The sequence below is a fragment of the Topomyia yanbarensis genome, chromosome 1 (genome assembly GCF_030247195.1).
Source record: "Topomyia yanbarensis strain Yona2022 chromosome 1, ASM3024719v1, whole genome shotgun sequence".
NCBI lineage: Eukaryota > Metazoa > Arthropoda > Insecta > Diptera > Culicidae > Topomyia > Topomyia yanbarensis.
The window spans coordinates 33,697,595-33,709,630 of NC_080670.1; the positions used below are offsets into that span (position 1 = coordinate 33,697,595).

Below are 12,036 nucleotides of genomic sequence, written 5' to 3' on the forward strand. Positions count from 1 at the left end.
GAGAAAAATGCTAGTGAGAATATCGCATAACCTTCACATACGGGCTCGTCCCACTGTGCATAATCGCATATGCGGCCACAGTCCCCACTAAAATATATACTTAAAATGACCGTTAAAGCGAGTGCAGAATTAATTTCGAGTGTCATGTCTGTTAGTCTGTGACCACAGTTCACGTGATTGGATGATAAGCGACCAAATCGACCACATGCAGTACGCTGTGACGGAAACACAGCGGCGGTGGACGAGAGTGTACGCGATCATTGCGAAGGATCGATATGACACCGTTGTCAACAAATTGACTCATCATAGGCAACAACATAGCGTATTTAAGGGAAGAGTCGTGGTTTAAAAGCACGGTAACAGACTGGCCACTTCCGAGATTCGTTCGTGGATCCATCAGTTGGTCGCCTAGATCGGGCGATATCACACCTATAGACGATTTTCTATGGGCCTATGTAAAGTTAAAAGTCTATATGGGGATAAGCCTGCAACGATGGAAGCATTGGAAGCCAACATTACTCGAGTAATTAAACAGATACCACTTGAAATGCTCGAATGCGTCTTAAAAAATTAACCTCTCGAATGGACCACCTCACGCGCTGCTATGGGTCAACATTTAAAAGAAAAATTTACAAACAATAAATGGCAAAGAATGTTCTTTCGAGCGAAAATATGGATTTCGCGATTTAATTCATTGTTTAATGTTGTTTGCTAGGTAATTTGAAAAAAAATGTAGATACCGATTGGAACCAAGCTACAAAAACGAATTTATCCTTTCCTACATCGGTGTGTAGCCTCATGCTCTGACCGCAAACGCTTTGTGATGAAGGTTTTTTCACAGTTTGAACATTTGTACGGTTTAATACCTGAGGAGCAGAATAAGAGTTAACGATCTGTTCATTGAGATCTTAAAGAAACTCACCCGTATGACTCATCTCATGTCGCTGTCGGTTACTATGATCAGCAAACGATTTGTCACAATATCTGTAAATAATTCAAGAAAGTAATAAAGTAAAACAGATTTAGTTGGCCAATTGCAACCCAAACCTGCACGGATATGGTCTAACCCCCGTATGGCTCCGCTTGTGCTGTTCCAACCTATACTTGACTCGAAAGGATTTTTTGCAGAGCTCACAGGGGTATGGCAACTGGCCCAAGTGTATCAATTCGTGATTCTGCAGATTTACTTTCCGCTGGAACGCCATTCCACAAACAGAACAAACGAACTGCCTGTCATTCGAGTGGACAATCGAGTGAGCCTTGAGCAGGGCAGCACTCGTGAAACGCTTCGGACACAGTTCACATTGGAATGGTTTTTCGTTCCTATGATTTCGTTCGTGAGCTGCCAGTGCCGCACCACCTCGTACTCCACAGCCGCAAATAGAGCACTGTTGGGGTGATTTTTTGTATTTCCGCACCTGATGCAGCCGGAGGGCATTTCTGTTGTCGAAACGTTTAAAACAAATCAGACACTCCAACGGTTTCTTTCTTTTCTCGGGCAGTGACGCTTCATATTTGTTCATCCGATGAGCCTCGTGAGCATGCGCTATCAACAGTTCGTCGGTTGGAAACGACAGACCACACGCTTGGGCGCAGCATATTCGACCTTTTCGGTAGTCCGGCAGTAACACGATCGGAGTGAAAACAGAAGACTGCAGAACTTCCTTCCGGGGGTGATTATGGGCGTGCTGACGTCGCCGCTTGGCATCAACGAAACGAGTAAGACATCGAACACATTCAAATATTTTTGTTGCACCGCTATGCCTTCTATGTAGTTCTAGTCCGTGCGGTGTCTTGTACCTTCGAAAGCAAACTTGACAAACATTAGATTTTGTCAGGTTGACGCTGGTCTTATGTCTCTCACAGTGTATTATCAGCTTTTCTTCAGTGGAAAATATTTGAAAGCAAAAACAGCAAAGAAAATCTCCTTCATTTCTGGCAAGGATTTTGAAAGTTTTCTGCTCCACTTCGTCTAGTTCTTCACTTACATCTTCGTTCAAATCAATCTTTACAGATCGTTCAACTTCATTCTGTCCGAGCGGAGACTCTGCTTGTTCTTCAATATCATCGAAACCGATAAACTCCTGCTCCGAGCAGTTATCAGGTGACGTTTCCAGTTCATCGTCAACCCGATCCTCTGTCCAATTCAAATCATTCTCAAGATACTCTTCTTCTACTACAGCTTCAACCTGTAACATTTCCAGTTTGTGCCGGGAATTTGGTGCTGAATCCTCGTCTTCTACTTTAACTTCAATTATGTTACTTTTAAAAATTTGCCTCAATAAACGGTCAGTTTGCCGAACCATTTTGATAAACTCGACAAAACGTTTAAGCTCTTCCACACAGCTGGCACAAATAAGTTCCGGTAGTCCGTCGTGTTCCTGTATCTGAACGGCAGTTAATTCGTCAATTACGCTTGCAATCGATACATCATCCTCCAGGCTGGAAGCTAGCGACGTTAGAGTATGCGATTCGCTACCGTTGGTCATACACGCACGACACATGGTTGAGAAATTCAGATCTTCAGTTTTTGCTGACATCCTTACCTGCGGGAGAAAAAGTTTTTAAAATAAAGTATTTTTTTCTGCAGGAAATCTGCACAAACAAAACACTAACCGCAAAAGCGTAAACAAGCAATAGGTTTGTTCCAGTACCAGGAGAAACTGGAAGTACTCCGGAGCAAACAGGGAGAAAATCGTTCCTGTATTATCTTCTTTTCTTTTTCATCTTCTGGTAGCAAATCGGAGTGAAAAGGAGCAAGAATTTTTTGCTCCGGAGCAACAGGGAGTGACTTCCGTGTACTGGAACAAACCTAATATTTTCCCCACTTTCCTTTGGCTGAGGCGGCTGGAGCTGATTGTTCTTTAATGTCACTACAGGGGTGTGAACATCAGTGTTGCCATTTTATACAAAGGGAAAATATTACTGAATCTACACGGATAAAAATACTAAAAAGCTTTTATTCAAAACGACATATCAATATTCATTCGTCAAAAGGGCGAAAGTGTTTTTTTGTAAACAAACTTGTTTCGCTCATTAGTCTGCTGCAGAGTGGAATTTCATGAAAAATATGCGTTAATGTAAATTTTTACCCTTCGTAGAAGTAATTTCAATTGTTTTCTGCATTGAAATTATAGTAAATTAAGAGAAACCATCAAAATAAAAGTTTGTTTGTACTGTAAGTTTGTTTGTACTGTAAAATAAGTGAAATATGCTATGGTGATGCCCCGTAAAAAACGAAAGAGAAAGTAAACAAAGAGAGTCGCTCATTGTAGATATAACTTTAAAAAAAAAAACGCTCAAGTTATTAGCGCATTTCCCCAAAATTCCACGCAGTTTTTCCTGATTGAAAGAACGGCCGCACTCCATGAAACGCCACGTGTTCCGGAGAACAAGAAGACGGGGCGCGTGAAGATCCGAAATCTGTTTAGCAGATCGCAAACAACAAATCACAATTTGTGATTTCGATTCAGCTTTTAGCTGCAATTATATTTGTTTAGATAAAGGTAATGCAGTTATACAATAAAGACTTACATAAATCGGTATTCGTTCAATTGCATACGCTATCTCCCGCTTTTAGTGCAAACTAACTCTATCGTACGCGAATCTAGGTTAGGATAAATTTCCAATTAGCTTATATTTTAATTATTGCAATTGAATCAAATTTACTTACAGTAGTGTTTCGCAGTAGTTCTAAGATAGGTTAAGTTTTACACTAGATATTAAGTTTTAACTAGTTAATAAGTTTTACACTAGCCAATAAATTTTAGGGTTTAGGTTTAGAAATAGAAATTCTTCCGCACGCTGTTAATCTTTTCCTTTTTCTCATTCTGACACTTCTTCCTCTCTACACTCTAAATCTTTCCTCTCTCTAAATGTGTAAATCCTACTCGTGTATGTCCGTGCTCCCAGTTCCGACCATGTCCGTACTGCCAGTTCCAACAATGTACGTGCTGCCAGTTCCAACATTGTCCGTGCTGCCAGTTCCAACATCCTCCCCCCCGTAACACTGGCCACCAGGTTCAGTTTTACGATCCACCTCCAAGACAGCCAACCTCGAGACAGGTCTACGCACAACCCCCCTCGCAGTTTGTACAATCGCTTGACGAATCTTCCCATCCGCTCCTTTGATGACTAACTGCACGCGACCTCGTTCCCAGCCGTTTCTTCTGTCTCCGTCCACGATGTACACCAAGTCTCCTTCGGCGACAGGCTTTACATCCCCGAACCACTTCGTGCGCTTCGTGAGGGTCGGAAGATATTCCCGAGTCCACCTTTTCCAGAAGACGTCTAGTTGAAACTGAATCTGATTCCAGGAGGTCCGCAAGGCTGCCGATGAATCCGTTGGTTCAACCGTTGGCTGACGAACACCGCTTGAGCTCCCCAACAGAAAGTGGTTCGGAGTAATGGCTTCACTTTCTTCGGAAGTCAATGGCAAATACGTCAAGGGACGAGTGTTTACGATCGCCTCCGCTTCTACGACTAACGTCTCCAAAGCTTCGTCGTCCAGCTTACGACAGTTGTTGTAGGCCGTCTCCATCGCGGTTTTGATAGAGCGCACCATTCTTTCCCACGATCCACCCATGTGAGGGGTCGCGGGTGGTATGAATAACCATTTTGTGCTCGTATTGGTGAAGGTTGCTGCAAGCTCTCCTTGTATTTCTTGCATTTGTTCCCTCAACAGTCGGCTAGCACCCTGGAAGTTGGTGCCGTTGTCGCTGTGTATCTCTGCCGGCGAACCCCGTCGACAAACGAAACGCCGTACGCACTTCACGCACGAGTCGGTGCTGAGGCTATGCGCTACTTCTACATGAACGGCTCTAATGGTCAGGCATGTAAACACAGCGATCCAACGCTTTGCGTTGCTTCTCCCGATTTTCACGAGTAGCGGTCCGAAGAAATCGAGGCCCACATAAGTGAACGGTTTAGTGAATGCGGCCATGCGTGCTGCCGGTAATGGAGCCATCTGCGGAGTTTGCGGCTTGACCTTATTTATTTTGCACCATTGACAAGCTGTTGCTTGCTGCTTCACTGCTACTCTCAATCTCGGTACATAATACTTTTGGCGTATTTCATTTGTCACGGTTTCGTGGTTACCATGACGAAACTTACGGTGGTAGTCGTCCACCAATAGTGTGGTAAACCTATGATTTCGTGGGAGTATGACCGGAAACTTCGCATCTAGGTCGATATTAGGGGCTTTCCCAATGCGTCCGCCGATCCGGAGCACCCCATAATCATCCACGATCGGAGACAACTGGTAAATTCTGCTGCTCTTGTCCAGAGGTTCCCACTGCTCAGCTGATTTCTGTTGATTTCGCGCTGTTATCGCCATTTCATCGGGAAATGCCTGCCATTGCACCATCCGTATCAATGAGCGTTCTGCCGATTTGAGCTCCTCCGAACTGAATCTTCCATTTACCGCATTCTCGCTGAGTCGCTTCCGTTTCAGGTTCCCCAGAAATCTATGCACGTGGCCGATGGTCCTCACCGCCCGAGAAAGCTTTGAAAATCGATCCAAATCGATTATCAGCGTTGGCAGGATAATTCCGCGGTGCGCATAGCAAGGGCGCAACTCTTCTTCCGTGTCCACGGAACGAATTCTTTGAACAGGCCAACTTGTCTCCGGTTCGCACAAGAATTCTGGACTTTTGAACCACATACTGTCCGTTGTCAATTTTGGGCCTTTACCCCACTTGGTTGCGGCATCAGCAGGGTTAAATTTCGAGGGCACCCATCGCCAGTCACCGGCATCCGTTGTGGTAAGTAACTCTCCAATACGACAGGCCACGAACTGCTTATACCTGCGATGATCCGCTCGAAGCCACGACAGCACAGTAGCCGAATCGGTCCACAAGTACCTTCGCGCTATGGTGAGACTATGAGCTTCTTCCACGAATTTCATCAACCGCGATCCCAAAACAGCTGCTTGCAATTCCATCCTGGGCACTGAGAGGGGCTTCAACGGAGCTACTTTCGCCTTCGCAGCGACCAACGCACATTCGCCTATACCGTGAGGATTCACTACTCGAAAATAAGCAGCTGCGGAGTAAGCTACCTCGCTAGCATCCACAAAAACGTGCAGCTGTAGTCCATCATAGTGTTCTAGGGTCGCTTCGTGGAAGTAACACCTGGGTATGCGCACTACGCTAACTTCGCTGAAGAGTCTTGTCCATTTCAGCCAACGCTCAAAGATACTATCGCTGACCACATCATCCCACTCGATTCCCGATCGCCAGACGTCTTGCAGAAGCATCTTACCATGGATATGGAAGAAACTCATAAGTCCCAGTGGGTCAAAGAAACCCATTAGGCATTTCAGCATCTGTCTTTTAGTTGGACGTTGGTTGCCTTCCACCAAGTTCTGGATCTCGTTCGTCATCGTTGTAGAGAAGTGAAGTTCATCTGCTTCCGTACTCCACAGTAGTCCTAGCACGCGCTCGAATCCACCGCCTTGAACGATGGTCTTCGTTTCAGCTGATTTGGTTTCGCCTAAGCCATTTAGCACTTCTGCACTGTTCGAATGCCAGCTTCTCAGTTCGAAGCCTCCTTCATCGTGTATCATGCGCATTTCTCGACTGACGCGCAAGGCTTCTTCAGCGCTCTCAAAACTCTCCAAGCAGTCGTCCACATAATGGTTTTCAACTATGCCCTCCACGGCGCGAGGATATTGTTCCCGAAACTCTTCAGCGTTTTTGTTTTTCACGAATTGCGCTGATGCGGGTGAGCACGTTGATCCAAACGTCGCCACATCCATCAAGAAGATCTCCGGACGGTGTGAAGGATCCGAACGCCAGAGGAATCGCTGAGAGTGGCGATCTTCTTTGCGTATGGAGATTTGATGGAACATCTCTTTGATGTCTGCGGTAACTCCAACTTTGAACTGGCGGAAACGTAACAGGACCGCTGGTAACGAAGTCAGTTGATCGGGACCTTTCAGAAGCGCCGTATTGAGAGAAATTCCACTGACCTTTGCCGCTGCATCCCAAATTATTCGCACTTTGTCTGGCTTCCGAGGATTCGTCACCAGTCCTAGTGGCAGATACCAGACTCGTTTCAGGTCCGCATTGAGTAGTTCCTCCTTTGAAGCGAGATGGGTGTAGCCTTTTGTTTGGTATGCAGTCAACTGCTCCTGAACGATCTCCTTAAGCTTCGGTTCTCGTGACAGTTTCTTCTCCAGGCATTCCAGTCGGCTTATAGCCATATTGTAGCTATCAGGGAACTCAATATGGTCATACTTCCATAGCAGCCCCGTTTCGAAGCGTTTGCCAATACGAGTTGTCGTTTGTTCTAGGATACGATGGGCACGCTTCTCTTCTTCTGACACAAGCACGGTCACCGCCTTAGCCGCGACATCCTCTAGCGCGAAATAATCTCTCACTGTGTTATGCAGCTCTTGAGTTACAGTGCAACCGCATGAATGACAGTTCACTGTATGTGTTGTTCCCTCACCCATCTTTCCGCCGTAGACGCACCAGCCCAATCTGGTTTTGACAGCAACGGGTTCGTAACGTAGGCCTTCTTTAGTTCGTAGTGGAACAATCAGATTCAAGTTATTTACTCCTATCAACAGTCTGGGTGTAGCATCTTCATAGCTGGCAATCGGAAGTCCTTGGAGATGACGATACTGGTTGACCAAGCGTTCAAATGATACTGTTTGTTTTGGAAGAGACAACTCCTTCACTGTACGTGCATCTTCTACCTCGTACTCCTTATTTCCGTTCACCGCCGAGATCGTCAGAGAAATTTGTTTTGATGCTGATTCCATCCTCGTCACGTTTCCGGTCCACATCAGACACAAAGGCTTCGTAATCCCGTTGGCGCCGAGCTCGTTTGCAAGTTTATCTTCGACAAGCGTCAGTGACGATCCTTCGTCGAGAAAAGCGAACGTGTTAATGGTAGCTTTACTCCCGCGTAACACCACAGGCACAATACGAAACAGGATGACTTGTTCGAGTACTCTATGCGTGAAGTTTCCCGCTGAATGTTGAAGTTGGCCGTTCAAGACTTGATTGTTTCGTGCTGCGTGCAGTAGAGGATGATGACGATACTCGCAACCCTGGATGCCACACGAGCCCTTGCTGCGACAGCTACGTTTCCCGTGGGCATTCAAGCAGTTTCGGCAAAGTCCGTTCGTATTCACGTACCTCCAACGTTCTTCCATAGGCAGCGCTTTGAACATTCCACAATCCTGAATGCGGTGACCAGGTTTTCTACACGAATAGCACAACCTATCCGGAACAACGGCGGCTACTGGATTAGCAGCGTGTGTGTTAATCGATCCTCTAGTTCTTTGATTCGTTTTCTCCGGCGGCTTGTTCACTTTTGTCATTGTCACTCTACCCACAGAAGTCATCACACTGGACATGAAACTGGCGAAAGTTTTCAAATTGACTTCTCGGCAGTTTTTCAGATGTGCACCCCATTCCATTTTAACGTGAGCGGGAAGCTTCCCGATAAGCTCCGTCAACAAGGACGGATTCGATAAATGTTCACGTTGACCGGCAGCTTCCAAGTGGTCGCAAAGAGTTCGTACCACCATACCAAAATCGATAAGGGATTCCAATTTTTCGGATTTCGGTGCAGCGACAGAACGAACCTTTTCAAGAAGTACGTCGATTAAAAGCTCAGGCCTACCAAAGAGAAAATGCAGGTCCTCCAACACGTGGGGAACACACTCAGGTAGAACCAAACGACTCTGGACAGCTTCGTATGCAGTACCTTTCAAGCAGCGTTGTAAACGTGTTAAATTTTCGGCACTCGAATATCCACAAGCAAGCGTAGTTGTCATAAAGCTGCTTATGAATACGGGCCAGTCGGTTGGGTTGCCCGAAAAGGGGGGTAATTCTTTCGTCATCACCTGTCGGGCTGCTAACTGCGAGGGGGTTGGAACAAATGTAGACATATTCAAAAGCCCTTGAGGAACTGGGACTGTTCCAAACGAAGGGTTCGGTTGTACCTGCTCTATACACACATTCCTCGTTAGATTCTTTGGGAATACAGCATCACTCTTTTGGTTCATTAGTAATGCCGAGGGAATTTGAATGTTCCCGAACTGCTCGGTTAATTGAGCAATATTATCCTCGCAACACAGTTGGGCTTTCACTTTATTTTTACTATGTGGTGGCTTACCTGGTACTACGGGGGGTAAAGGGTTACCTGCGGGGTTGTGGGTAACGCTTACTACGGCTTGCTCAACGTTGGTTCCCTTGGGGATTGCACCGGTATCCACCAGTTGGATTTGCTTATAATTACCGGCACCTGGAACGGAGTAGCCGTATTGGCCAGCTGGATTTACTGCTGACAATGACGTACGCTGAAGTACGTTTGGTAACGAAGGATGCCTCAGCGGACTCTGGACTTGTCCTACCTGTGGCATCACTGTCCTACCGGGGTAGCAACTGTCTTTCGTGTTCCCCTCGAACTGGGATGTTTGCTGCGGCATTGACAGCGAGGCTGTTTCTAGATTGGTTGAGAATCTAACGGCACCTTCTGCTTGTTCAGCGCATTCTTCCATCCACTGACGCACCTGGTCGATACTCTGCCGCTTGCTTATCCGGCTGCGGTCCGTGTGTTCTTCCTCACATTCCAGTTGGGCCTTTCTAAGTTGGAACATTTGTGACAGATGTCGTTTTTCCGCTTCCAACATTTGTTTTTCCAAGGCTCGTTTCGCTTCAAGCTCCTCTAGTTGTAGCGCTAATCGAGCGGCTCGAGTGGCTGACGATACCGTACGGATGCTTACGTTATCTGGGGTGCATTTACGACACGACCACGGACGGCCTTCAACCGACTCCGATACACCAGCGCACGACATATGCCACCACGCGTCGCATTTGTCACACTGCACAAAATTATCCGCACTATCCGGACGGTCGCAATTCGCACAGCTCGAAGCAACGCCTCCGGTTGGCGTCTGTGGGGTCTCGTTATTACCACTTGTTGCCATATTATCGATCCGTTGGTCGATTTATCTAAAAGTTTTGTTCCGGAGAACAAGAAGACGGGGCGCGTGAAGATCCGAAATCTGTTTAGCAGATCGCAAACAACAAATCACAATTTGTGATTTCGATTCAGCTTTTAGCTGCAATTATATTTGTTTAGATAAAGGTAATGCAGTTATACAATAAAGACTTACATAAATCGGTATTCGTTCAATTGCATACGCTATCTCCCGCTTTTAGTGCAATGCTAACTCTATCGTACGCGAATCTAGGTTAGGATAAATTTCCAATTAGCTTATATTTTAATTATTGCAATTGAATCAAATTTACTTACGGTAGTGTTTCGCAGTAGTTCTAAGATAGGTTAAGTTTTACACTAGATATTAAGTTTTAACTAGTTAATAAGTTTTACACTAGCCAATAAATTTTAGGGTTTAGGTTTAGAAATAGAAATTCTTCCGCACGCTGTTAATCTTTTCCTTTTTCTCATTCTGACACTTCTTCCTCTCTACACTCTAAATCTTTCCTCTCTCTAAATGTGTAAATCCTACTCGTGTATGTCCGTGCTCCCAGTTCCGACCATGTCCGTACTGCCAGTTCCAACAATGTACGTGCTGCCAGTTCCAACATTGTCCGTGCTGCCAGTTCCAACACCACGCTTAGTCCATCTGTCATTATATCGTGATTTTGCATAGCGAAGGGCTGAATGATAACACATGTTGTTCCAAAAAATAGCCCTGCGTTATGCAACGCTTTGCGCAGGTTGATTATACCAGTTGCAAGTGGTGCCAAATACACCACGTTCAGTATAATTCAAAAATTCTTTTTAGATTACAGAATTGATCAAATTGGTTAAATGGGTTAAACTAATCAATCAAATCCTGTATTAAAAACTGTCCTTACGTTTAAACCAAAATGGGATGGTTTCCACAACATTACTTAATTTGAAGCGCAAATAGCAAATATAAGTGCTAATTGGGTCATTAAATGAGAAAAAAAAGTCGTTTTTTATTACTTACATCGATAAAGCTGATTTTCGTGATTGCAACAATATTTTTTTCCAACTCAGGAAACGTGAAAATAATATTAAAATTTAAAATAAAGAAATATGTTGACAGTCTGGATTTGACACTATAGGAAGGGTTTGACATATCGAATTTCACGACAAATGATGCCCTGTCAGAAAAAAATAAGGCATGTTTTCTCGGTTTTTCCACCGGGTTATTTTTATTTGACATAAACACCATACATTGCATATAGTTTTTTTTCATTTTGGGTGTTGTCCTGATAGGCCAGATGTAAACAACCGCTGTTTTCCTATGTATGGTTGCCAAGTTTACATTAGATTTATTTTAAAAAACAAAAAAAACGTTTTTACGTATTACAACGAAATTTTTTTTGAAATCATGTTATATTATGTATATTGGACCTAAAATTTATCGAATGGAACGGAAAACTATATATAGCTTAATGACCCAATTAAACCAAAAATTTACTGGCAACCTTGCAATGGCATTTAGGAAGCAGTTGGTGCGGCGTGTACGTTTCGGTGAATGTCTCAATATTATATGCATTTTAGCAATCTGTGTTTGATCTTTGAAATGTATAACGATTTAGGTTTTGCCATGCATTCTAGTACATTAATATTTGCTGCGCATAGCTATTCGGTGTTATTGTTTGTTGCCTTGAAAGTTGGATTTTGGCAGCCCAACGTATAACCACAGACTAACAGACATAACACTCAAAAACAAAGCTTCGCCCGCTTTAACGGTCATTTTAAATATATTTGTAGTTGGGACTGTGGCCACATTTGAAATTATGGCGCCACTGGCATATGAACAAGCATATGGGGGATAGACCACTAGTGAAAAATTGTTCCCAAACCTGAGGGGTAACCCACCAGTAAATGAGTGATTGGGACTGTGAATAAAAGGTGGAGCTAGTGTTCTGGAAAAATTGTCGGATCGATGTTTTTTGAGGGAATTCCCTCATAGTGTTATGTCTGTTAGTCCGTGGTATAACCTCTTAAAATCAACCAGTTTTACTCTAATCGGAATCGTAACTAAAAGATAGATAAATTTGAATACCATTGATT

General features: G+C 44.4%; 2 protein-coding genes across 2 annotated transcripts; both read right to left on the reverse strand.

Moving 5' to 3' along the window:
• Nucleotides 1-655: 655 nt before the first annotated feature.
• Nucleotides 656-2,839, reverse strand: LOC131677314 (zinc finger protein 25-like). Its single transcript, XM_058957052.1, has 5 exons — nucleotides 2,815-2,839; nucleotides 2,617-2,635; nucleotides 1,048-2,546; nucleotides 923-984; nucleotides 656-866 (listed from the first exon to the last, which is right to left on the reverse strand). The coding sequence occupies exons 3-5, from the start codon at nucleotides 2,538-2,540 to the stop codon at nucleotides 769-771; spliced, it is 1,653 nt and encodes a 550-aa protein (XP_058813035.1). The 5' UTR covers nucleotides 2,541-2,546; nucleotides 2,617-2,635; nucleotides 2,815-2,839; the 3' UTR covers nucleotides 656-768.
• Nucleotides 2,840-3,533: 694 nt separating this feature from the next.
• On the reverse strand, nucleotides 3,534-9,946 carry LOC131694784 (uncharacterized). The gene is made up of 2 exons (XM_058983291.1): nucleotides 3,674-9,946; nucleotides 3,534-3,607 (listed from the first exon to the last, which is right to left on the reverse strand). Exon 1 carries the CDS (start codon nucleotides 9,944-9,946, stop codon nucleotides 3,887-3,889), a length of 6,060 nt encoding a protein of 2,019 aa, XP_058839274.1. The 3' UTR covers nucleotides 3,534-3,607; nucleotides 3,674-3,886.
• Between the last annotated feature and the right edge of the window lie 2,090 nt (nucleotides 9,947-12,036).

Coding starts and splice junctions, on each gene's coding strand:
- LOC131677314 (XM_058957052.1), bottom strand. CDS start 2,540: ATGTCAGCAAAAACTGAAGATCTGAATTTCTCAACCATGTGTCGTGCG. Junction 985..1,047: donor GTTAGACCATATCCGTGCAG/GTTTGGGTTGCA, acceptor AATTATTTACAG/ATATTGTGACAAATCGTTTG. Junction 867..922: donor ACATGAGATGAGTCATACGG/GTGAGTTTCTTT, acceptor TCTGCTCCTCAG/GTATTAAACCGTACAAATGT.
- LOC131694784 (XM_058983291.1), bottom strand. CDS start 9,946: ATGGCAACAAGTGGTAATAACGAGACCCCACAGACGCCAACCGGAGGC.